Source organism: Ascaphus truei, chromosome 4 (assembly GCF_040206685.1).
Source record: "Ascaphus truei isolate aAscTru1 chromosome 4, aAscTru1.hap1, whole genome shotgun sequence".
NCBI classification, from domain to species: domain Eukaryota; kingdom Metazoa; phylum Chordata; class Amphibia; order Anura; family Ascaphidae; genus Ascaphus; species Ascaphus truei.
This window is the reverse complement of record NC_134486.1, coordinates 335,568,860-335,595,043: the sequence shown is the minus strand read 5'-3', so window position 1 is coordinate 335,595,043 and position 26,184 is coordinate 335,568,860. Positions and strand designations below refer to the sequence as shown.

The 26,184-nt window shown below is 41.1% G+C and overlaps 1 protein-coding gene across 5 annotated transcripts in view; it reads left to right on the top strand.

Annotated features, from left to right (window-relative positions):
* The window catches only part of PHF3 (PHD finger protein 3), a 79,503-nt gene that overhangs the window by 41,484 nt on the left and 11,835 nt on the right, over positions 1-26,184 (top strand). For all 5 annotated transcript variants that reach the window (XM_075598100.1, XM_075598101.1, XM_075598099.1 and 2 more), the window contains 6 exons: positions 3,758-3,947; positions 17,485-17,638; positions 18,410-18,566; positions 18,704-18,820; positions 20,412-20,540; positions 21,039-21,171. In XM_075598100.1, coding sequence (XP_075454215.1) covers positions 3,758-3,947; positions 17,485-17,638; positions 18,410-18,566; positions 18,704-18,820; positions 20,412-20,540; positions 21,039-21,171 — 880 coding nt within the window. The remainder of the gene's footprint in view (positions 1-3,757; positions 3,948-17,484; positions 17,639-18,409; positions 18,567-18,703; positions 18,821-20,411; positions 20,541-21,038; positions 21,172-26,184) is intronic.

Genomic DNA, 26,184 nt, shown 5'->3' with positions numbered 1-26,184 from the left:
TACCTATATTTCACCACTTGAAATATTGCGGTAATATATTGGTTACTGTACTGTTAACCTATGTGTAAGCAAAGAGTGAAAAATAAAGATGATATATTTTGATTTGTTCATCCTCTGGTAGTTTTAAAACTAATTTTTAACGCAAGCACTGCAGGTGTTGGTTTACTTGAAACTAGTAGAGTACATTCATTTTATTTTGTATTATGACATGCGAACTGCCAATGCCACTGCCAATTATTTTTGTCATTCAGGAGTTACAAGGAATAGTTCTACTCCATATAAATGTTGTTTGTGTTATCATGATTTCATACAAGTGGAGTTATGCTATGAAATGATTCCTAAAATGTTTGTGTGCCAGACCTAGTCAAAAGACAGACTAAAATTGGTTGGTTCCACAATTGGTAACTTAGGCAAACGTTTTGCACACTACAAGCCATCCTGTTTCTATGGAAGAAGAAATATTTGTGGGTGGTTCAGAGTAATTAATTTTGTACTAGGTACATATATGTATGCTTTGCATTAAATATAAATACAGTATTGCAAAACCGTTACATTGCCCAACTTGTACTATGATCGCTAAAGGCACATAATCTTGTACTTTGTTTTTTATTGTAGTTTTACGTCTCTTAATATTTTAACCTTTGTAATTATGCGATTTTCTTTTTCTAGCATCCCCTTATTTGATCACTTAAATGATCTTCTTTTTTTCCTTATGCCAAATGAGCATTTTTACTCAATATTCTTCTTTATAATCACACAGATTATTTTCCCCTTTTCATTTTAAATATAAAAATAAATGGGTACACTTGGTGATAGGCAGGCTTTTTCATATTTAAGCCAACTTCTTAAAGATCCCTCTTTTTGAATGAAGGATAATGTTTAGTTATACTATAGTGCAGGCTTTGTTTAAAAAAAAAAATAAAAAAAAAAAAAAAAATTAAATGATGCAACTGAAAGTTGTTCTCATAAATCATTAGGCATCTAGCCTATTATATTAAGTGTTTCCTGTACCATGTGAAGGAAATATCCTTACATAATTTTTTTAATGACCTTTAAAGCGTTGTATCACTGTTAATATTTTAATTTATTCATCTTATTATTTTCACCGTATAACTTTTAAGCAAAATAACATTTACTGTATGGGAATAGAGATCCTGGATAGCTAGAAGAACATGGGGTTGAGTTCAATGTTGTTGTGGTGGATGACACACTAAAACATAGGGATTAACTGTAATGGAAGCAAAGAACCCGCCATGTCAAGGTTTATGCAGTAAATCTTAATTCGGTGTTTTATAGGCCTAAATAGACAGGCAAAAATACTAGCTATTTTATATCATTGCCTTCCATAGACAGATTGTCGACCGTAAAATGATAATTGTACTGTACATGTTTTCTCGTGATTATTTTAAATTATCTGTCATAGTCATTCACTTGAATGGCTACTAACAGTATTAACTCTTTACAGGTTACACAAATTTATTACAAATTAGATTATGTATAGATTGTAAAACCCCTTTTAAAAACATTTAATTGCCATGGAAACCCTGTGATTTCCCAAAAAATTGTACGGCATCAATTATATATTGCTATTTTTAGTTTAAATGAAGGGGACTAGTTTACAAAAACAACTCCCTTATTTATTTATTTTTTAATGGATGGTTAGAGCATGGGTGCGCAAAGTGGGGGGCACGTGAATTTCCAGGGGGTTACCGCGTGAAGCCTCTGCAGCAGCTTCTACCTTGTCTTCGGCAACGCGTCGCCATGGTGACCAGCATTAAATGACCCGGCAGGGTCACGTGACGTCGCGTTGCCATGACCCCGCAATGTCATTTGACGCCGAAGAGGAAGGGGGGGCACGAGCCGGGAGGTAAGCAGGCAGGGTGCCCAAGTTAAAAACTTTGCACACCCCTGGGTTAGAGGATAAACTATCAAGATACTCTATTGGTGTGTTAAGTAGAGCGGGACAAAGCATTTTTTCACATCTGAGGTTGCCATTTTTTTTCATCTCCAAAAACAAAACACAAATCAAAGGTGTGACTTTTTTTGTTGTATGTAATATTTAGAAATTTTATTAGTTATGCAACAGTTTTTGAAATGCCACAGGTTTGAGTGTTAGGGAAAAAAACAAAATGCTACACCACCTGCCGTGTGTAAATTCCTAGTTATATTTGCATGAATAAAATAAAGAAGCAGAGCAGAACTCCAGCAGGGGAGGCTGTCTATGAAAGATAAACAATGACATTGGCCATCGTAATAGTTTCCATATAAGGTTTATTAAAACATTGTACAGGTAAACCCCGTTATAGCGCGGTCCTCGGGGGCCACCCGATCCGACCGCGCTACAAACGGGGTCGCGCTAATTAAATAAATACATTAATTAAGCAAATTTAAAAATGGCCACCGCGCCCGGGGTTCCGTGTCTACAGAGGGGGGAGAGCTGGGATCGCATCATCGCACTGTGCTGCACTGTGCTACTCCTCCCTCCTCCCTCCTCCCCAGCAGTCAGAGAGCTGCAGGCAGTGCTTGGAGAGTGCGAGGCTCAGGGCTGCAGCCTCCTCTCCATGGCAATTTTACTCACATGTCCACTGATCACCCGCACAGCAGCTTCTCCTGCTCTCACTCGCAAACTTTTCAGGGACGCCGGGGGAGCCTGCCCTGTCTAGGAAGAGAGCTGTGTGTCTGTGTGTCTGTGTGTCTGTGTGTCTGTGTGTCTGTGTGTCTGTGTGTCTGTGTGTCTGTGTGTCTGTGTGTCTGTGTGTCTGTGTGTCTGTGTGTCTGTGTGTCTGTGTGTCTGTGTGTCTGTGTGTCTGTGTTCCTGATAGCTTCTCCTGCTCTACACCACAGACATTCTATCCTGTGTGTGTGGGGGGGTCAGTGTGTGTGTGTGTGTGTGTGTGTGTGTGTGTGTGTGTGTGTGTGTGTGTGTGTGTGTGTGTGTGTGTGTGTGTGTGTGTGTGTGTGTGTGTGTGTGTGTGTGTGTGTGTGTGTGTGTGTGTGTGTGTGTGTGTGTGTGTGTGTGTGTGTGTGTGTGTGTGTGTGTGTGTGTGTGTGTGTGTGTGTGTGTGTGTGTGTGTGTGTGTGTGTGTGCGCGCGCGCTGTGCAGTGTCCTGTGTGTGCGCGCGCTGTGCAGTGTCCTGTGTGTGCGCGCGCTGTGCAGTGTCCTGTGTATGCGCGCGCTGTGCAGTGTCCTGTGTGTGCGCGCGCTGTGCAGTGTCCTGTGAGTGTGTGTGCAGTGTCCTGTGAGTGTGTGCAGTGTGCAGTGTCCTGTGAGTGTGTGCAGTCAGTGTGTACAGTGTCCTGTGAGTATGTAGTGTCCTGTGAGTGTGCAGTAATGCAGTGAGAGTGTGTGCAGTGAGCAAAAAAAAGTTAAAAAAATAAGAATTTAAATTTAAATTTTTTTTTTAAAAAACGGGAGCCACGTGAAAACCGCGTTATAACGGGTCGCGCTATAACGGGGTTTACCTGTATTTTGTTTGTGTAGGTTGCTATGACTTGCAGTGGATATTTGCAAGGCTTGTTTACTTAAGTAGAGATTGGGTATGATCTGTATTTTCACTTGGTGAAAAAAAATGTCTGATATTTTCTTTGCATGTTTTTTCTCTTGGAACCCAAGGTTGGACTACAAGTAATATCACTTTTTGGTGTTTGGATACTCTATTGTTAGAAGAAACTCCTCTTAAGGCACCCTGTCTTTTTTTGTTTTTGCAGTATTCTCTTGATTATAGTATATAAAATAGTATTTGTTATTGGGTTGCAGGAATCGGGAGATGGGAGACATGCATCAGATAGCAAAGATCCAGAAATTAAAAAACATGTAGGATCTAGCTGGAAAACCACACCGCCGTCTGCTACAGCATCCCATCGAGTTTCTGAGGAGCAACATGAAAAGGCTTCAAAAGATTCTACAGCTGTTCCATGCCAAGATGAAAAGACAGCCAAAACTATTGGTAATAGGATTTGATTTGATTAAGAAGACGAAGAAAAAAAAAACATTTTAAAATGTGTTGTCTTTGTGTCTTTCCATTTATGTAGACTAATGCATATTACTGGTCAATGCTGTTTTGAAACTTTAACTTGGAATGCTAAAATAACATTGTGGAATATAGTTAACATCTTTTACTTTTACTAAGCATTTTTACTTAACATACAATCATATAACTATAGTAGTTGTATCTTGAGCACTTGATCCTGGTTTGAGGTAATTCCAGACGTTTTTTATGGGGTTTTTTCTTCATTTTTTTATTTTTTTTAGTACACGTTTGAAGCAGGGGTTCTCCAGAGCTGAACCCCATTCATTTCAGCTCGCGGGACTCACTGCTTTCAAAGATACCGCCCTCTGCAGGGGATGCCGGTATCTCCTGCAGCTTTATGCAGTTTTCAGCTTCCTCATCCATTGAAGCTATCTGAGAACGTCACAGCTTCCTCTTGGTCCACAGGGCCCGACAACTTTGAAATGCAGACATATAGTGAACCCCAGAGTGGTTACTGGCACCCCCTACAGAGGTAAGTATCTCCGGAAGCAGGTCCTCCCCGATGCTGAAATTCATGGGGTTCAGCTCCGTAGACCCCTTGCTTCAACCCTGTATTTTAAAAAAAAAAAAAAAAGTCTCTTTTAAAAAAAAAAAAAAAAATTCTTTATAGTTCACATTTTTATAACAATTAACATACAGGCATACCCCGCATTAACGTACGCAATGGGACCGGAGCATGTATGTAAAGCGAAAATGTACTTAAAGTGAAGCACTGCCTTTTCCCCACTTATCGATGCATGTACTGTACTGCAATCATCATATACGTGCATAACTGATATAAATAACGCATTTGTAACAGGCTCTATAGTCTCCCCGCTTGCGCACAGCTTCAGTACAGGTAGGGAGTCAGTAATGCTGTTCAGGACGTGCTGACAGGCGCATGCGTGAGCTGCCGTTTGCCTATTGAGCGAGATGTACTTACTCGCGAGTGTAATTAAAGTGAGTGTCCTTAAACCGGGGTATGCCTGTCTACAATACAGCTTGAAAACAAGAAACATATCGGTTTTACACTCTACACTCCATACTCAGCAATACTCAGACCTAAAATTGTACTAATCTCAAAACAATTTAAGAAACGATACTACAGAACTCTGCATCGCTTACTCATAATTGTAACATAAGAGTAGACAATATTACATTAAATCATGTAGCATACAGAGTGAGTTATACAGTAAAATACAGAATACACAATAACATCCAAACAATATAAATAATACAATCACAAGACAAACAGGCAACCTGACATAACTGAGAAATTGTAAAAATGCAAAAATAAAAAATTAAAAAACAAAAAATAAATAACAAATCAGATTAGATTAAAGTAAAATCTAGAAACAGGTTTAACCCTTATTTATTCATCTAAAGTGGGCCTATTATTCCTACTATGACAGATGGTTCCTCTTTCAACTCTTTTCATAGTGTTCTATTACCAGTGAACTCTGACCATGGCCGCCAGAGGAGTTTGAATTGTAATCTTTTGCCAGTCGTTATGTAAGATAATTAATTGTTCCTTCTTCATAACCTCCCATATTCTCGATTTCCATCGTTCCATATGGGGTGCCTCCAGCTTTTTCCAGTTGGCAGCGATAGCACATCTTGCTGCATTTAGCATATGTATTAATAAAAAATTCCTTATTCTGTGCCATTTGACACCTTCTCTGTTTAGCAATATAATACTCAGGGATTCTAATCTTGGTAATATTACAATCCTGCTCCACTATCATATCGAAAAAACGCTTTATTTTCTTACACTTCCACCAAATATGAAGCATTGTTCCCACCTCCTCACAACCTCTCCAGCACTTATTAGAAGTTCCTGGGTAGCCGCCTTCCAATTTTTGTGGTGTATAATACCACATATACATTCTTAAATACGTTTTCTAATAATATCGAGGAAGAGCCAGCATTGCTCCACATTTGTGTCCATTCGAGTGTAGAGTATTCCCTACCCAGCTCCTTTTCCCAAGCTAATACAAACCCTGGCTTAGATTCAGTATTGATCTCCAATAATGTTCTATAGATATACGATATATTGTGCCCACCTGCATCCAGCAAAACCAACAATGTTTCAAAAGGATTCAACGTCCTCAACGGGTTTTTTTTGTGTGTGTTCATATCATGTAGAATTTGCATATATTGCCATCTCTCCCCTTTTTTAAAATTAAACCGGTCCTGAAAGTGTTAAAAACATTTAATTTCTCCCACTTCCATCAGATCTCCTAGTCTAACTAACCCCGCTTGACCCCACTTTTGAAATATTCTGGGATCCAACCCTGGGGGAAAGTCAGGGTTCACACATTGGAGTGAGAGGGCATGGGAACGTGAAAATACTCTCATCCTTGGATATTTCATCCCATGCACATAGTGCTGCACCGATAGTAGGGTGTTTGTAAAGCCCTTTAGGGCGATTATATCTTCCTGAGCCATGGAGCCTTATTTGTGTCTATATCTTTGCAATAATTATTTTCAATTTTCACCCAGAGTTTGTTTTTAGTACAGTGAGACCATTCAAAAAGAGCATTCACTTGTGTAGCAAGATAATACTTGTTGATATTTGGCAGACCAAGTCCACCTTGTGATTTATGCCTTTGCAGTGTTTTTTTTTTTTTTTTTTTAGAACTTTGATTTTATTCGGTGATAAAGTGCATACATGGTAACATAATCCATTGGCTCTTGCAAAAACACCAACTCCTTGTTTCAAATACAATGAAACTAACAAACATGACAAACCGGACAAACAGGGGGACGTGATTTCAAGGTATCAGGGCGAGGGGGGATGGGGATGCGGGGGGGGGGCGATCTCGTCGATAGGTGGGGGGCAGCAGCTCTCCTTTCCCGTCTTCCTGGCGGCTTTATAATTTCTGGCGGATTGTGATTCCTTGGCTCAACTGCTAGGGGTGTCCCCGAATCTCTGGGCTCCCGTGTGCCTCTCGTTCCTACTGTCGCTATGTAGTCGTGGATCTATTTGGTTACCGGAGAACGCATTTCTAACTATCATTGCAAAATTGTGGTACCGTCAAAATTGTGGTACCGTCTACCCCTGGAATGTCTGTCTGGGCCAGCCAAGGCGACCAGACTTTTAGAAAATTTGAGCCGGTGTCGTTAACCAAGCTTGTCGACTGTTCCATCCGGCAAACAAACCAAATTCTATTCCTGATTTTGGGTAAAATTGGTATATCCGGTTGCTTCCACTATGCTGCAATCTCGCATCTGGTGGCGGTTGCAAAATGTGTTATCAATTTATGAGTTGCGTTCGATAGCCCCCGGATGGATCCGCCTGCCCAGCAAGAACAACCATGGGTCCAAGGGGATCTCTACACCTATCAACCTTTGCAACCACTCTCTAATTTCCGCCCAAATCGGAACCACCTTCGTGCAAGACCACAGCATGTGGTGCAAGTCAGCCCTTTCCCCGCACTGCTTGGGACAGAGCGGTGAATAACCTCTGACAAATTTAGACAATTTTATTGGGGTATAGTACCAGCGCATCAGGACTTTGTATGCGTTCTCCTTTAACGTGGTACAGATAGAGCTTTTGGCTGCTGCCTGCATGATCCTGTCCCAGTCTTCGTCCTCTGTCTCCCCCAAATCCGCTTCCCACTGTTTCATATAGCTAAGTCTGGGTTCGTCCTCTGTCTCGGGGCAGATCACTTCCCTGTACATTCTAGAGGTTAGTCCCCTAGTGTCCGTTCCTCTTGAACACAGCTGCTCAAAATTTGTTCTGCGGGGCCGAATTGGGGCTTTGTTATAGAATGCCCTGATCTGGAGGTATCTAAAGAATTCAGCGTTAGATATATTTTTTTCCTCTTTGATATGGTCAAAGGTTTTGACAAATTGTCTACCCTCCAGATCTTTTAGTCGTAAATACCCTGACTAAATCCACTTTGAGAAATGAGCACTATCCAGACCTGGAGCAAAGTCGGGGTTACCCCAAACAGGTGTCATTAAGGAGTTTAATGTTGAGAGAACATCTGAATTTGGTAGCCTCCCATATCTTCAAGGAGCTTGAAATGGCCTGCAGCGGTGTCCGAATTCTGGACCAGCTTTTTTTGGGTAACCAAATTAGATTCCGCATCTCTATAGGTGCGCAACATTCTTTTTCCAATGCCACCCATCTCCGAAGGGACGGATCTGCATGCCACTGAATAATTTGGCTCAATTGGGCTGCTTCGTAATAGACGAACAAGCAAGGCACCCCCAACCCTCCTCTCGAGGTCGGCCTCCTCAAGATGTCTTTTTTTATTCTTGGACCTTTTTTATTCCAGATAAACTTCGTTATCTTAGACTGCAGCGAGAGGATATCGTCTTTCAGCAGGGGGATCGGGAGAGCCTGGAAAAGGTATAACACCTTTGGAAGGAGATTCATTATCACACTGTGAATTTTTCCGATCCAAGAGATGCCATACTCCGCCCATCTCCTGAGATCCTCTCTCAGAGTCTTAAACAACTTGGGATAATTTGCCTTATATAAAGTTTTGAAATCCTTTGTTATATACACCCCTAGGTTTTTGATCATGGAGGGTTGCCATTTAAAGTTAAAGTTTAGTCCAATTAGCTTTTCTACTGGTTTAGATAAATTTATGTTGAGGGCTTCCGACTTGGCCTGATTAATTTTAAACCCTGAAATTTGATTAAAGTTCCCAAGGATTGCAAAAACATTGGGCAGGGAGGTCAGAGGGTTGGACAATGTCAGGATCACATCATCCGCATTCAGGGCCACTTTGTGTGTCTGCTCTTTTAATGATATTCCCGATACATCCGGGCATAATCTCAAATGTGCCGCCAAGGGTTCAATACAAAGGGCGAACAGCAAGGGGGACAGCGGGCAACCTTGTTTCGTGCCACTGTGGATTTGGAATTGATCTGATGAGAAACCCTGATGCCGCACCCTCGCCGTTGGCCCCTCGTATATTGCCATAATGGCTCCCAAAAGACGTCCCTCAAAGCCAAATGCCTCCAGTGTCCCCCTCAAATAGTGCCAATCGATCCTATCGAAGGCTTTTTCCGCATCCAGACTTAATACCATTGACGGAATATTTTGTTTTTGCGCCAAATCAATCAAATCAATTATTCATCTGGTATTGTCTGCTGCTTGCCTTCCTCCGATGAACCCTACCTGATCTGGATGAATTAACCTGGGGAGGACGTTACCCACTCTATTAGCTATAAGCTTGGAGAAATTTTTTATGTCGGTATTGATTAAAGAGATGGGCCGGTAGCTCTTACAGTCTGCCGGGTCCTTTCCAGGTTTATGGATCAGGGAGATAGACGCCTGAAGCATTTGTGCTGGGAACGAGGCCCCTAGCAAGACCGAATTAAAGAGTTTTAACATATGCGGGGCTAGTATTTTCAGATATTTTTTATAATATAGGTTTGAGAAGCCATCTGGACCGGGTGCCTTGGCTGGCTTAAGGGACTTTACAACTTCCGTTAACTCTTCTACAGAGAAGTCTTTCTGTAAGGCCTCTCCCGCCCTGCTCAATGTCAGCAATTTCACCCCTTTTATGATTTCCCGCAGATTGTCCCTCGTTTTTTGATTGTGTGTGACCTTACCTCCGTCGTAGAGCACCTCATAGTAGGATTTAAATTCCTCTACGATCCGCTTAGGATTCGAGGTAAGTCCCCCCCCCCCCCCCCCCCTGCATGCGAATAGATTGAATCTGGTAGTTTGGTATTAGGTTTCTAAGTTTATTGGCCAGGAGGGTGTCCGGCTTGTTCGCGTTCTCGAAAAACCTGAGTTTAGTCCAGCTCAGCTCCTTTTTAGCCTGGGAGGCTAGTCGTATGTTTAACTGATGTTTGATATCTGATATTTCTTTCAGGGTAGAGTCTCGTTTGAGGGTTTTATGTATTGCTGTGAGGGATGCCAATTTCTCCTGCAGCTCCTTTGTCTGACTCTTTTGCTCTCTCCTGCGTCTAGCAGCTAGACACTTGAGAGACCCCCTGAGGGTAGCCTTATGAGCCTCCCGCAACGTGGAGTGTGATGACACACTACCCTCGTTCTCTGAGAAGTACTCCTTGATCTTCTCTCCTACCTCCCTCTCAATGGTCGGGATTTTTAATAACAGCTCATTTAATCTCCAGCCCGCTCCAGGTCTGTCTAGCAAATTTAGTGTGCACCGCAGCTCTATTGGTGCGTGGTCAGACCACGAAATGTCGTGTATCCCCGTGTGGGAGACCACTGGGACCAGTCTATTGGATACAAGGAAGTAATCTATCCGACTGTAGCGGTTATGGGGGTGGGAGAAAAAGGTGAAGTCTTTAACCGTTTGATGTTGCTCTCTCCATATATCCACTAGCTGGCAGTCTCGTAATCCTTGGGTTATGTTTAGTATGTCCTGTCTGAGGGGTAGGTTAGATGCTGTACACCGGTCTAAGTTTGGGTTTAACGTCCTGTTTAGGTCCCCTGCTACAATCATGTTTCCCTTTGCTTCCTTACGTAATTTCCGGAAAAAAAGGGAAAAAAACTCTGAAGCCGGCTCACAAGGTGCGTATATTGGCGCCAGAGTGAGAGGCGGGGTGTGACACAGGAGGAAAAACCGGTAGGGAAAACAAAGGAGAAAACAAAACATGAATATATATACATGAAAAAAATTGATAACTTGTCGTCGGTTACAGGGCCTCCCCGTCCTGTAGCTAAGTCCAGCGCCTTTAGGGTGACGACTCTCGTGGTGCCCTGCCCACAACCCTCGTTTATCCCCCAAAGGACTTCATCGGGATCCAGGGGGTCCCTCCACCCCAGGCCCCGATTGAGACCCATGCCATCCCCGGGGTATGTGTCTCTTCCACTACTCCAATTCGGCGCTCTATTTTCACCCTACTAATTTTGTAAGCTAAACTTTATTCGCCTCGACTTGCCTGTATTAACTTTCGAGAAACTTGCTGCCTCATGCGCCCTGTTATCTGCCGAAAGCTTACTTTCCAAGCTTCTTCTGGTGTTTTATTAAATGTGTCGCCTCCCGCCTCCCCCTACGTACCCCACTCCAGGCTCCCCTCTATCTCCTTTCTGTCCCCTACCCCCTCTCATTCACTCTATCCTCCCTTCCTCCCCCTCTTCATCTTACCTCACGCCTCATAGTCTCCTGTCCCACCTCTTACTGTTCTGTTCCCCCTTCCCGCCCTTTCATCTTTCTTTCCTCCTGCCTTACCCTTCTGTCCCTCTTTCTCCCCCACCTATCCGCTTATCTTCCCTTTGCCGCATCTTTCTCTTTGCCCGGCAGCTTTTTTGCCGCCTGTAGGGGGCTTTCTGTTCCTCGGCGTCGCCCTCTGATGCGTCCCTGTGTGCCGATGACCAAGTCTGCCCCATCCAAGATGGCGTCCCCCCGTTTGTCCACCGGTTAAGACGACTTCCGGTTTCCGCCATCCGCCATTTTGGACCTGCTTCTGCCGCGAGGAGGCTGGAGCGCGCGCTCTCCTCCCGCCTTTTCACCTCTTCCGGGTTCTGCGGCTCAAGCTGGTTGCAGTGAGGCGCCATCTCGTCCGCCATCTTCCTCCATCGTCCAAAACGGAGAGCAAAGTTAAGTTTGACCTATTTTTTCACAGGGACTGTCACCGAACCCGTTGATCCGTTGGAATTCTTCGCGGCTCGTTTGTGAGCTGCATTTCCACTGTAACCCATTTGCAGGGGCCTTGCAAGTTACTTTTCTTCTCGCTCCGGCAAACCCATAGACACAACAGGCGAAGCAACTTTTTTGTTAAACTGAACAACTTTTAATAACTGTGAGCACCGCCAGTGCGGCTATGTTAGTCCTTCACTTCTTGCCTCCTTTAGTTTTGGGTGTGCCTGCACCTCCGCTCCATTCGGGCTCCAATGCCTTCTCCGCCTCTGCGTCCCTTGCTGGGGCACCCTTCAGGCCCAACTTGACCAGAAAGGCCGGCCCCTCCGCTGGGTCTTTCATTGTGATGGGCCTCCCGTTCCTCGCCACCATCAGACCAAACGGGAAGGTCCATCTGTACCTTACGTTTTGGTCCCGCAGGGCCTTTGTAATCGGTAGTAGGCTACGGCGCCTGATTAGTGTAACGGGACAGATTTTGGAAGATCAGCATTTTGCGGCCTTCGAACTCCACCGTTGGTAGGGCCCTTGTTTGTCGTAATACTGCCTCCCTGGTGGTATAGTAGTGCAGCCGGATGATAATGTCCCGGGGCTGCTTGGTTTGCATAGGCCGGGAGCGGAGAGCTATATGGCAGCGGTCCATGGCCAGAGCTTCCTTATTATATTCTGGCAGCAGGGATTCCAGCCAGCGCGCGACGAACTCTTCACAGTCTCCCACCTCCTCAGAGACCCCTCTTATTCAGATGTTATTCCGCCGTTCGCGGTTCTCCGCATCCTCCTGGCATTCTTTCAGCTCATCAATCTGCCGCTATATGTCTCCCGACCTCTTCTCTGTCTTCTTTACCACCTTTATAGTTTGATCTACTTTGTTCTCCAGATCGTCCGTTCTTGTCCCCAGCTTACTGACCTCTTTCTTAACTTCCTTAATCTCAGCCTGCAAGAGGAACTTTAAATCATTGTACAGTCTCTCAAAATCACATCTCTGCACAGGTAAAAGAGATTGATTGCTGACCCCCTCCTCCTCTCCTTCTTGTTCAGTGTCAGTGTCTGGGTTTGAAGCCGGCGCCATTTCCTCTGCCATGCCGCCCGATCCTGCTCCACCAAAGTAGTTTCTGACATCCGCCAGTTTTTGTTTCTTCTGGCTTGCTGGTTTTTTCAGGGCCATCCCTGTATGTTTATTTAGTGCTTTTTAGCTGTTTTAGAAGTAATTCTTTATTTTCGGGGTGTTTTTTATATTGTTTACTGTAAGCGCGGCACGGAGCTAACTACTTAGACATCCATACAAGTGGCCGTCGCGCATGCGCCTCTCGCCTTTGTAGTGTTTTAATATTGGTCCTTGGTTTAAGTTCCCAAATAAATGTATTCATTTTACTTTGGAGCATAACAATATACTGCTTGGAAACTTTCACGGGGATAGTCTGGAACAAATGCACAAGTCTCGGCAGTATATTCATTTTAATACAATTAACTCTACCTATCCAGGAGATAATATTCTTATTCTACCTCTTTAAATCGTTTTCTATTATTTTTATAATTGACCTGGAACAAATCCTCTACTTTTGGCGTTATATTTGTACCTAAATATTTGATACTTCTGTTCTTCCACTCGAAAGGGAAGTTTTCTTTTACTTGGGCCGCCAACTCTGCTGGAAGACTTATATTAAGAGCCTCTGTTTATTTTAAATTGATTTTAAAATTAGATAATGAGACTGCCAGGGACCCATGCTGTGTTAATCCGATGGGCCTTTAATCTGTCTGCAGAAATGTCACAAAAATGTTGTAGCATTACTGGGGTATTGCCCCAAATTTTCCCAGGCAAGTGTTCGGATACTCGTGGCTGCATCAGTACTGTCTAAACATATCCCCCGTTCCTATACACTCCTGCATTTTAAACATAAAATTCCATTGCAGTCTATCAAATGCCTTCTCCGCATCTATAGACAATATCATAGCTGGGGTCTGTGTTTTTTATTAATCTGGTTCAGTATATTTATAACTCGTGTTATCTTTGGCTTCCCTTTTTGGTATAAATCCGGTTTGATCCCTCTTTACTAATTCCGGTAGATATTCATTATGTCTGTTAGCTAATATTTTGGCGAGAATTGTGACATCTACATTTATCAGCAATAGTGGCCGATAACTTACACAATTCAATTTGTCCTTGCCTGGTTTAGGGATAACTGTTATATGAACTTCTGACATATTCTGGGACAGGTTTCCTGTATCTCTCAATGTGTTAAACATACCCTCAATGTATACTATCAGAGTTAGCAAATGTTGTATAGTATGTATGTGGCAGTCCAAAAGGACCTGGACTTTTACCATTGGGCAGATCTTTTATTACTTTTTCTATCTCATCCCATGTTATAAGTTATAACCGCATCAAGTTTAACTCTCGCCTCGGATGTGATTTGTTTTAGTTTGAATATCTTTCAGAAATGTTTCTATTTCCTCCTCCTATATGCTCCCTTTTCCTATTTTGCATGGGTTCTCTGTTACATAATTTCTCGTAAAATAGCCTGCAGTCCTCTTTGATAGCTTTTGGATCCTGTGACACTACTACATCTTGTTTCTGAATTTTACTAATATTATATTGACTCTGTTTCTGCTTTAACTGGTTGGCTAACAGCCCATCCATCTTATTACCTTTCTTATAATAATTCTTCTTAAGCCAAGTCAGTGAGTTTTCTATTTTTTGGGTTGCTAACAAATTAAAATTTTCTCTGGCTGTTATTAGTTCTGCTAATATCTCCTTATCTGTTGCCCTCTTATGTTTTTATCTCAAGGGCTTGGATTAATTTGCTTAGTTAAAAAAAAAAAAAAATTCTCGTATTCTTTTCCTGGGGGAGGCTTGTTGAATAAACACACCCCTTATAACACTTTTATGAGCCTCTCACAATATTGCCGGAAATATATTTCCTACATTATTTTCTGCAAGTAATTTTTAAGAGCGTCTTCAATTACTAAAACTACATTACTATTTTTCAGTAAGGACTCATTCAGTCTCCATGTCCATTCACCTTTCTGTGTAGAACCCACATCCAAATCTAAAATTACTGGTGCGTGATCTGACCACGTAATATTGCCAATATTGATTTTCCGTATTTTACTCACATTAGTTTTGATCTATAAAAAGATAATCTATCCTAGAGTAGCTATCATGTCGGTGTGAGTAATATGTATAATCCTTTCCTGACGGATATAAAACTCTCCAGGCATCAACCAATGCCTGCTGGTCCAATATTTTGTTTATAAATGTCAGTTTTTTGCTCACTTTTGTATATCCTTTGGTGGTGTCTAATACCGGATTAAGCACCACGTTAAAATCACCGCCCAGATAGAGAGCTCCTTCTCTAAATACATTGCTTATTGATGGTACTTTTTCTAAAAAGTCTCCCAGTCCAGTGTGGGGGGCGTAATATGTTTGCTAGAGTGATCTTCTTCCCCTTTATCTTCCCTTTGATCATAATGTATCTACCTTCTATATCTTTCTTCGTGGTGATATCCTGCAGCACAACATTTTTCTAATCAGAATTCCCACCTCATTTTTCTTGATGAGCCATAGAAATGTTGTATAATGTTTGTTGATCATTCTCGGTTCTTTATCTCTTACATCATTCATCTTTATGTCTTCAAGGGCCCATCTTCTTTTCACCGGTGAGTTTAGTCCTTTTACATTCAAAGTGCCTATCCTATATGTCATGTTTGTTGTGGTGTTTGGGTTCATAGTTGATAGATAGGAACCAACCTTACTATTTTACTACTTTCTTACTCCAATCTCTACCTTCTTTAGTGTTACCATTTCCTCGAACATCCCCTGCCAATTAAAACTTTGGATACTTTCTGTCTGCAGCATTTGACTTGTTATAGGAAAAAAACAATAAAAAAATACATAAAAACATACACACATACAAGTGCAAAATTAACCAAGAATTGGGATCAGTTTCTTGATCCCCCATTTCTCCAAACCTCCCGACCTACTCTCTTGAAATGGGTGTCTCTGTTACTGTTACTCAGATCACCGCCACATGCCCACACCAGTCCTGTTGTGGCAATATAAGGGGGTATATGGGGGAGAGACACCATTTTGTACAGGCCAGGACGGTCCAGCCAACCCTGTTCCTGTTACACATGGGGGGGGGGGGGCGTAGGAGGAAAGGAAGTGATGGGGGGAGGAGAGGAGGGGGGAGAAAAAAACAATCAATCTAATCTCTTTTTTATTTTTTATTTTTCTCATTGCGTTCATGTTAGTTCGCCCTTTTTTTTCCCGTACATAATATCCTACCTTATCACTTAAACTTAATGGCAATACATTTTACTTGTGTCTTATCTATAGTACATCTGTTATATCACAGCTCTACCATAGGTCTCTTTATAAACCAGTCTAGAGAACACAATCATCCCTATAGTATATCTAACTTTAACCAGAACTGATTATCAACACAAAAAACCCTTATTAAACCTTTGAACTGTCAAATATGATTACATCTTGTCTTATCCTCTTGCGACGACAGCCACTTTGTAGCTTATAGTCCCGTCAGCGGTTATCCATTGCATTGTGTGATTCAGATCTATGCTCTAACAGCACACCATAAAAGTACATAGTCAATAGTCTCAATTATTTCAAACACTTTGTTTATGTTTATAATAATTACGCTTCTTTATTCCGTGATCTATGTTTCATCCTGTGGTTTCCTCCTGTCTCTATTCTGTTGACCGCTGCTATCGTTGGTATTTGTGTTGTTTTACTTCCGCGTCTACCCATTGTTGCCCACTCCGCTCTGGGTGGGCCGAAGGGTTCCTGGAGTAGTGGAGTCCTGCGGTTTTCTACTTGCTTTGGGTCCTGGAATATTGAGTCTTTCAAAAAAGTTAATGACTTTTTTTACGTATCCGAGAACGGAAACTTGCCCTTGTTGTATGACAATCAGTTTGGTAGGGAATTCCCATTTGTATCACGTTGGCTTTTTGAAGGTGAATTTCTCTGCGTTGCTGCAGGGTTTGTGTGGGTTGGTTATTATACTGCTGGATCTGGCCCCCTCATATTCTATATTATTATTGCTTCTGGCCTTCTGCATAATTACCTCCTTATCTCTAAAGTCCTGCATTTTTATGACCGTGTCTCTTGGGGGATCTGATGGTCTGGGTCTAAGCGCTCTGTGTGCCCTGTCCATCTTTCAGATCCGTTTCTGCGATTCATCAGTCACATGGGAGAATCATTTTTGCAGATATGGGACCAACTCTTGGGGTTCCACCGTTTCAGGCATACCCATGACTCTAATGTTAAAGCGTCTCCATCGATTATCCAGGTCTTCTATATGCATATTTTGTAGTCTCTGTGCTTTGGCTCTTTGTGCGGTCGTCGGAGAATTTTTTATTATTATTTTTATTTATTTTTTTGTAGTGGGATTTCTCTACAGTTCTGTTGCTGCCTTGCACTTCTATTTTGTTTTAGTTTGCTTTAGGGCAGTTTTGGTTAGTGCTGCTAGTGTACGGCCAGATAGTTATTTTGTTTGGCTCATATAGTAGCTCCCCTGTGGTCACAGTACCTCATTTTGGAGGCTGTCATGTCCATTGCCTGCCACATCTCCCCTGGGCTCCCTCACTCACCCACGCCTGTGGACAGCAGGAATCTTGGATTGCTCAGGAGCATAATCCTCCTCTTCTCCCCTCCCCCCTTCTGGGTATCAACATATATGGAGCCAGCACTTCTAAAGTGCCAGGCAAGTGACTCATTGCAGCTTACTTTTATCCACTATTACTAGGTTGAACTTGATGCACTTGTCTCTTTTCAGCCTCAACTACTATTTTATGAAATGAATAAATTACTCCTGTCTATATTTCTTAAAAACAGAAGAATAGCAGAATAATGGTCATGTCTGAGTGATGTGTACTTGTTGATATAGGTTTAAATGAGAAGCAAGAGAATAAAAAGAAGAAACTGGAAAAGAAAGGGGCGTCACATAATCTGCACCCTCCAATTCCTCCTGCTCCCAAGCCATCTGTTGATCAGATCAGACAAAGTGTCCGTCACTCTCTAAAAGATATTCTAGTTAAAAGGTATGTTCATTTGAGCTTCTTACTGTTTTGTTTTCTTAAACTGATAAATGCTTAACGTGTGTTCGTGTTTAAAAAAATAAATTAAAAAAACAATCTAAAAAACAAATTGTAATTTTTATCTGTGATGTCTGCTATGATGAAGAAAAATCCTGAAGTGCATTGCAACTCATTAATACTTATGTTTATCATGCAGCAATACAAATCTGTCCCCTTTCTGAACAGCATATTACATTGGAAATCTGATCAGTAGGTTTAAAGTGCTCTAATAATGACAAATTACTTAACGATTTAAAGATGACTATTAGCTCAAACGAATGGTGTACATTATTTTTTAAGCGATTATACATGAGCAAACTAAATGTATTATTTATGCTAAGTGCTAACAAACTGAGTGAGACCTCTGTATTAAAAAAATATTTATTGTTAAGGCTGCAAATATAGTAGGAGCGCGTGGCGTCGCGAACGCCTGCCCCAGAGGCAATCCGTGAACTTTGGGATGGGGAGGCGTGTCTGAGGCCTTGCTGTGACGTCACGCGACCCGGCTGTGCGCGACAAAATAAAATGTCTCAAATCGCGAATTCCGTTGCGCTTCATTACACGCTGTTGTGCGCTCTATGGCCTGCATCATAGAGATATGGCCTTTTGTTCGCGCTACGCAGTTGCGGGGAGTATGGACGTGGGCTAAGGATGTTCCCAAGAAACGTGTAGCTGAAATTTCCAAATCCTTATGTAGGTACCCAATCTTAAAATGAGGAGGTGTCTTTTCATTAGGCTTTCAGAATCAAGTTCAAAGATTCCGGAGGAAAGGGCTGCAAAAGTTGCAGCCAGGATTGAAAAAGAGTTATTTTCATTTTATCGGGACACCGATTCGAAGTATAAGAACAAATACAGAAGCTTAATGTTCAATCTGAAGGATCCCAAAAACAATGTAAGTTCTTTATTAATAATGCCATCTGTCATTTATTTACTTTGTGAGTCTGGGGAATACTCAGGGCAACTGCTTCAGTATCTGATTTGTTTGTTACCAATACAAAGGGAATGATTTTCAATTCTCCTGTTTTCCAGATATTGTACAAGAGAGTATTGAAAGGAGAAATCACTCCTGAACATCTCATCAAAATGAGCCCAGAGGAGTTGGCCTCTAGAGAACTAGCAGCATGGAGACAAAGGGAAAACAGACATGTAATATATTGCAATTACTTTATTGATTTTGTTGGTGGTTTATATATAATTTTTTTCCATTAGACAGGTTTTTTTTTGTTTATTTTTAAACGTTTTAACCAGTGAACCTGAATGAGCTAGGTGTACTCTTGTGGTAGCTGTATTGGGCACTATAGTTCTCTGACATGACTGAAATGTAACGCCATATTGTATTGTATGTCACTCAAGTGTTATGGGTGGCTTTTGAGGGTCAAGACCACTGCTCAGCCTATATATTTTGGGTCACAACAAAAATTCCAATACAGCAATACAGTGTATTGGAGTACAATGTTTTTCTTTAGAATTACTGCTACATTATAACATTTAATTTAACTTTTTAAACTTTATTGGCTTTATGATTGCTACTATTACAATATTCCTATCATTGCAAATTCATTTGAATTTACATGTTGCTGGTTTGGAAGTTGAGAACTTTTTAGTGAAAATCTTTGAAAACAGATAACACAGCAACATTAATGTTTGGTGGTTATATATAATATAAATGTTAAAAACTGAGTAATTAAAAAGTATAGGAAAATCTATATCGCTAAGACAATAGAAGTAACCTTAATATTTATTTGCTCAAATGTTCCCCTTCAAACTTAAGTAACAGTGGGTCATTTTGGCCATCAAGCACCTTTAGAGAAGTTATCTTTTCAATATATAGTACACTCTCTGTCTTTCTTTTTTTCACATCCTAATTTTCATTTTGAGCTGCTCAATCTTTAATTGAAGAAGAGACAAACTATTTCTGTGCACACCACTGAAGATCCCAAATAAGAAATATGAAAAAAAAAAAAAAAAAAAAGAGGGGAGCAGGAGGGATGCAAAGTCCAAGTATTGTATATAGTTTCAGTCCGTTTTTTTTTTTTTTTTTTTTCCCCTTCAGTTGGTGCAGCTTGAAAGGCCGTTTCTCCAGTCATTACAACAAACTTATATAGAGCTATAAGCACAAAAGAACCTAGTATATAGTACGGTACATTTATGAAATACATTCCTATTAAAAATGCACTAACAAATGTAAGTAAAACAAAGGTATAAAAATAGTTCTATTTTAATGTAAATTCTTTGTTCTGGAACTTTGTTGGAAAGAGATGATGTTTTATAATTGAGGTTTATATGGATGATTAATTGCTTTATATATTCAAAATATTTCATGTAATTAAGTCATGAAATTCATTAATGCATTATATAAATGAGTGATCGAGTAGCTGCAGTGTGAGACATCTCCTGATTGAGTGGGTTATTCTCACAAAACAGGATTGATGCTACAGTGAGACACCTGAAAGGCAACCGTGCGAGACAACGTGGTGATGTGGTGCAGGGCTTGGTGCCAACGCTGGTGACGTAACAAATGCAAAAAAAAGTGCATGCAGTCTGAGTTTCTCACAGCTGAGTACATTTGTCGGCACCTTATTTTACTTAAGTTTGTGATTGAATCGGCGTTTTTAAAAGGCATTTATTTATTACATCTACTACATCATAGTAGGTTGTTTTGCGCTTCTACAGTACATCTTTGATTTTATTCTTTAACTGTTCCGCAAAGTTATGTACTGTTAATGCTTCTTTATAGACCATTGAAATGATTGAAAAGGAACAGCGGGAAGTTGAACGGAGGCCAATCACCAAAATTACTCACAAAGGGGAAATTGAAATTGAAAGTGAAGCCCCTATGGAAGAACCAGAAGCCATGGATACTGAGGTGAGTACATAAGTATTTCATACATAACCTTCACAGTGCCAGGGGCCTGGTGGCATCAGAATGCCACCGAAGCACCACCACTTCTGTTTCATGCGATTTGCTCCTAGAAAAAGAGCAAGAGCCAATTACATACCTGGCAAGTTATTAGTGCACCTAAGGGCCTATGGCGTTTCTGGGCCCATACCGTTCCAGTATGCATTGGGACAGGAAAAGGTTATCATTTAAGATTTCAATTGGGGTACCGTGTGCACAATAGATCCATAGCGCTTAACCACTCTACATACATCTACAACTGCTTTATATATTAAATTAATGGTTACGGACAATACTTTTTGGTGTTAACTGGTTTTCTGTATAAGGGTTATGTAATCTTTTGCTGGTATATAAATATGGTTTGTGTAAATGTTATATTTAAGTGGTTTCTTCACAATTTTTGTTGGGAGAGAGAATTAATAAATATTTTTGTTGATCTAATAAATATCTCTTATACATTTCCAGGAATCGGTTGTTAAACCAGTAGAAAAGGAGGAAGAAATTCAAAAAGATAAAGATGAACCTGCTGAATTCACATCAGACACAACAGCTCAGCATAAAAATCATCTCTTTGATTTAAATTGTAAAATATGTACAGGTATGTATATTCTTTTTGACACTGGATTAGCCTGAATGTACAATTAACTATGTAGAAAATGTTAAGACGCGGTGACCTAATGCAAACATGAATAACAGTTCAGCTGGCCTTGTATATTGTAGTGATATTATATGCACAGTTGTAAGACTTCAGAAAAAGAACAGCAACTTTAGTGAGTTACTTGGGGAAGACGGATTATTACATTTAATTAAAATTTTGGGCCTATTAAGTGACCAATATTAACTCTATTTTGACATTCATAGATATGTTGATCTCTGCAATGGATCAGAATTTTGGTAGTAGGGCTAAATTATGTTCTTCGTTATGAAAAGGCTGAACACTTAATTCGGGGGGGAGGGGGGGTTGAGGGAATTGGCATTTCATTCCAGACCATCAAGCAGTGCAGTAGTGGGTAGCTACACTCCACTTCCTCTTATGATATTGCAGGAAAAACTGCATGTACAAAAGGTGCCCCCTCCCCCATCCAGACCGCCCCCCATCTCCCGCACTCCATGTCCTGCCTAGTGGTAGCATTGTCATATTTTATTGTTTTTAAGAGACTTTCTTAAGGGGTTTCTGAGCTACATGGTAACCATCGTGGTAGGTTGGTTAATTGGGGAGTGGGCGCTTTCTAGGTCCTTGCTCCCAAGCTATCAGCACATCTTGTACGACCAGCTCATAAGGCATGCTGCTTACCTTTTCACTTTGAGGCCTACTAGCTGGGCTATGTAGTGACTCTGGACCTCCTCCACAGTCTAGCAATGGTCTGTGAAACCGTTCTTTCCCGGGGGGGCAAATTGCTCTGGGTTGGCGACAATGCAGATATACAGCAGAATTAAGGCGGTATATTGTCTTTCATGACGCACGGTTTTCTGACGCCATCAAGGCGCAACAGTGTGCAAGTTGATGCATACAAATTTTTTTCCTATTCTGTTTTGTATTCGGATGCAAACAGTATGTGATCACAATGTAATATGGTAACAGACCAGATGGGAAGTATTGAAATTTAAGAGGCTCAGGTGTATAATTGTCTTGGGGCTAGTACTGATTGGTTTCTTTCATGCTTGTTTGCAGTCTATTTATATTTAGGATCTTTCAGATATATTTGTGTATTTTCTGCAGGCATTTCTAGTTCTCAGAATCCAGGAGACTGCTCCGGAACTTTGCACAAGGGTTAGAAATCCCAAGAAAAACATATCCAAGGCCAAATATCTTGTAGTTCAATTTGTGACCAACTACTGCCAGAAAAGTATTAGAAGAAAGTATGAAGTGCATGTATGTATTAAATACATAGCTATGGAAGATGATCCCATTCAAATCCAGAATCTCCTAGTATGGTTCCAGTCAGCAGTGCAAAAAACATTGATACCGCGTCAAAGCCGCTAATCTGCAATCCTCTAACATGCAGCTATATGCGTGAATGTCATCAGGTTCCAGAGATTATTTGCTGAGAGATTCAGGATCTTCAGTGGAATCAGATGTGCATTTCATTGTCGTAACCCAGCTTTCTGATTCTAATTCAGATAGAGATCAGAGAAGATTATACCAACTTTGCAGTTGAAGATATTGATACATTTATTAAAGTTTATAAAGCAGTACTGAAATTGAGCAGGTCATAGAACCACTAAAGAAACCAAACAGCATGTTTATGGGGTTATATAGAAAGACTAGGGTTTTCTTGTTCACGTCTCAGTAATCTTATGGACAAGCAAGCTGAATGTACCTCGAAGCATTTTCATGATAGTATCTACAGACCAAATTGTCATGTTGTTCCCATACATGTTCTAGCCTTTATAAACTATTTTTGTGATGCTTTTCTGGAATCTTCCTGACATATGTAGGCTTATCTATATCAGCCACATGAAAACTATATTTAACATTTTAGATTGCAGATGTGGCATCAAAGAACCAGCTCTGTTCTATGTCGAAATTTATTATTTGGAACAGAATTAGAACATCTGGGGGACAAAGCTAAAGTGCTGCCCTGGGACAGAAGTCTAAATAGATGACTGATCTTTTTTCAAATGCTGAAGATTCTCTCAGAGCAGATATCTAATACAAGTTTCAGAGAGAGCCTATTAAAAAAATCTTCAGAATATCACAGATCTACCAGAGGTAAAGCCACAAGAGCACTACCATTCCAGAGAAAAGCACGTTTCTGATGCCATGGTGACTTATGGACCAGACACAGGACAAGTTGGAGGAACATAAAGGAAGTTAATCATTGACTGTCATGGGAGACCAATGCTTTCAACACCAAAATACCCGGATACCTTGAGAAAAGCAAGAGATAAAATAAATTGTAATTTATTTACAGAATGAACATACACATGATTATTTGCAAAAAAAAAAAAAACACTTGAAATACACTTACTAGGACGGGGCAAAACAAAAGCTATTTCCAAAATGAAATCTTTAGAAATAGTCTTTAGGCACAATTTCCAGGGAGCTGGAGTTGTGCGCGAAGAAAGCCGAAAAGTCTTTGAATAAGGGCGCCTCTTGCAACCCCTGTTTCTCCTCCGCAGCTGCTTACTTTGTTCTATCGCCGTAGAATTGGTTCTGGATGCCTTAGTTGTTACGAACTCTTGACTTGGGTTATGATGTTGCAAAGTTTAAAAATCCAGCTTAGATGAATCTGACTCGATTTTATGCAGTAAAAATCCCTATCTGTAACCTCTGCAGCCAATCTCGTTCGTGGGAATAATATTCCTACCTATCCCAGGGTTGCCCTTACTTGGCAAAAACTGGCAGAGGGCTTCATAGTTTGCTAAAGGGCATGTGCGAGCCTCGCACCTTTGCCGCTTGGCATACCAGACCAAGCCCCCTTTCCTGGCGACATTTTGTCTGAGCTGGCCAGACATCTGGGCCATTTGCTAAGATGGGAGATATTTTAATTACCCCTCCCCACTTGACACTTTTAGTCGGCTAATACTTTCAAGTACGGGCTTTTCCAGACATTGGGGAACCAAACCAGCGGGGAGGCTTACAAGTCCTAGTTACATATGCATGGCTCACCTCTCAGGAATTTCCTGCCAAACATTTCTAAAGTACCGCAATTACAACTTCAGTGTTTCCCTCTGTTCCGGACGTCTGAAGGAGAATCCCCCCATACCTATAATGTTGGTACAATTAAAATAGGGGGGACTTTAATTCATCAATTTTTATGAAACTTTATAAAAAAATGCGCTATAACCTTTTTCATGATTTTACTCTCCCAGCGCTCACAGCAAATCTCAGCAGTCTAGGACCTTCCTAGCAGATGTTAGCCAAACGCTTTGTGCTGTGCTGTGGGCTGCTGGGTCTTAAAACCATTTTTCCTTTGCACGGTTACAGAAAAACACTGCTACCTTTCACAGTAGAAATAACATTATTCTCGCCACCTTATACCTGATGGGGGGGGAGACAGACATTTTTATTAAAAACACAGTGTTACTGCCATTACTGGGTTGAAGAGCTGACAATCACAATTCCCCAATATGGTTCAGGGGCACCTAGCCGGGCATAATACCTTTATTTACTGGCCTGGGTACCCCTTCACCGTCACAATGGCGCTCAAGGTCTTGTGACAGCTAGGTTTGTCAACATATGGCTGCTGAAGACTTAAAAGATGCCTATCTTCATATTGCAATTTGTCAATGTTCTAAAAACATTTCCTAATATTTACAGTGTTAAAAAAAAGCAGCAGAATAAGATGCTACCAGTTCACAGCACTAGCATTTGGCCTTTCTTAAGCCACTAGAATCTTCATAAAGGTCATGGTAGTCGTGGTGGCTGCTCTCAGAAAGCAAGGAATTGTTGTGATTTATACCTTGTCGTTTGGCTTGTAAAGGTTCCATTAGGATATCTTCTGAAGAAGCATGTAGAAAAGATCTAGAAGTTTGACATGGTCTTGGATAGATTATCAATTAGAAGAAGTGCAGGTTGTTCCTATCCCAGAGTTCGTGTTTTTTTTATGACAAAAAAAAAGCATATGTCAAAGTCAAGTGGTTCTGCTCTATGTATCAAAACGTCTATTCAGAGCACATCCATGCTGTGTGAGACCGTGATGGGATTTGAACCTGGCATATATTTTTCTTCTGGTGCCGATAATATCAAGGTAAAGCAAAACAAGGTGACTTAAATTGCCACATTTCCATACTAGCACAGAAGGGCCGGATTCACAGCTGCTAAATGTCAGTAAAGCCCCACTGGGTACTATTCAACAGGTGCGACCGCCTCTTCTGAGGATTGCAGAAGCATCACAATCTAAAGAAGCTAAAATAAACAGCCTGGAGGCTGAAAGTCATTTAATGAGATGCCAGGTTCTGTAATCTACCGCTATGGAGATGCTGTTGCAGGCTCATAAGGGGTCTAATGTGTAATTGCTCCTTTAAACACTATAAACCACTTATCAGTGTAACTTGCATCCTTAGAAAGATTCAGTTCACCTTAACATTTTGAGTGTGCTGGGGCCACTGGGTCAGAGTGTCAGTTAGCCCTCGCGATCATGTGACCATGTCTCCGGAGCTTCTTGCTCAATTACTGATGACAGAACAAAAGGGGAGCAGTCATCCCCTTTGACGCGAGCGATCGCCTCTAGCAAAACAAGCATTTTTTTTTTTTGACATAGCTGCTACAGTATGTCGTGGAGCCCCTGAGTACCAGATCCCATGAGGTAGTAGCTCTGTCTTTGGCCACTGAAAGGGTTAAAGTAACAAGTTTATCTATTTGTGCAGTTTTTAAACATGACTCCATGTCAAGCGCTTTTGAACAATGGAAAGGCCAAGTTTTCAAGATTTCTTTAACCAATTTTCCTGTCCGTAATTAGCACTGTCAACTTACATTGGTATGCGTACTGAAAATATGGTTGCTCTTGAGGACTGAACTTGGGGAGTTTGGATTTGGACATATAGGGAGCAATGGGAATCTTACTTGTTCTTAATTCCCAGTATTGCATTAACTAAATTCCAAGTATCAATTCCTGGTCTCATACTGTATTCATAATTTGCAAGGATTTTATTAGACTGACTTTGC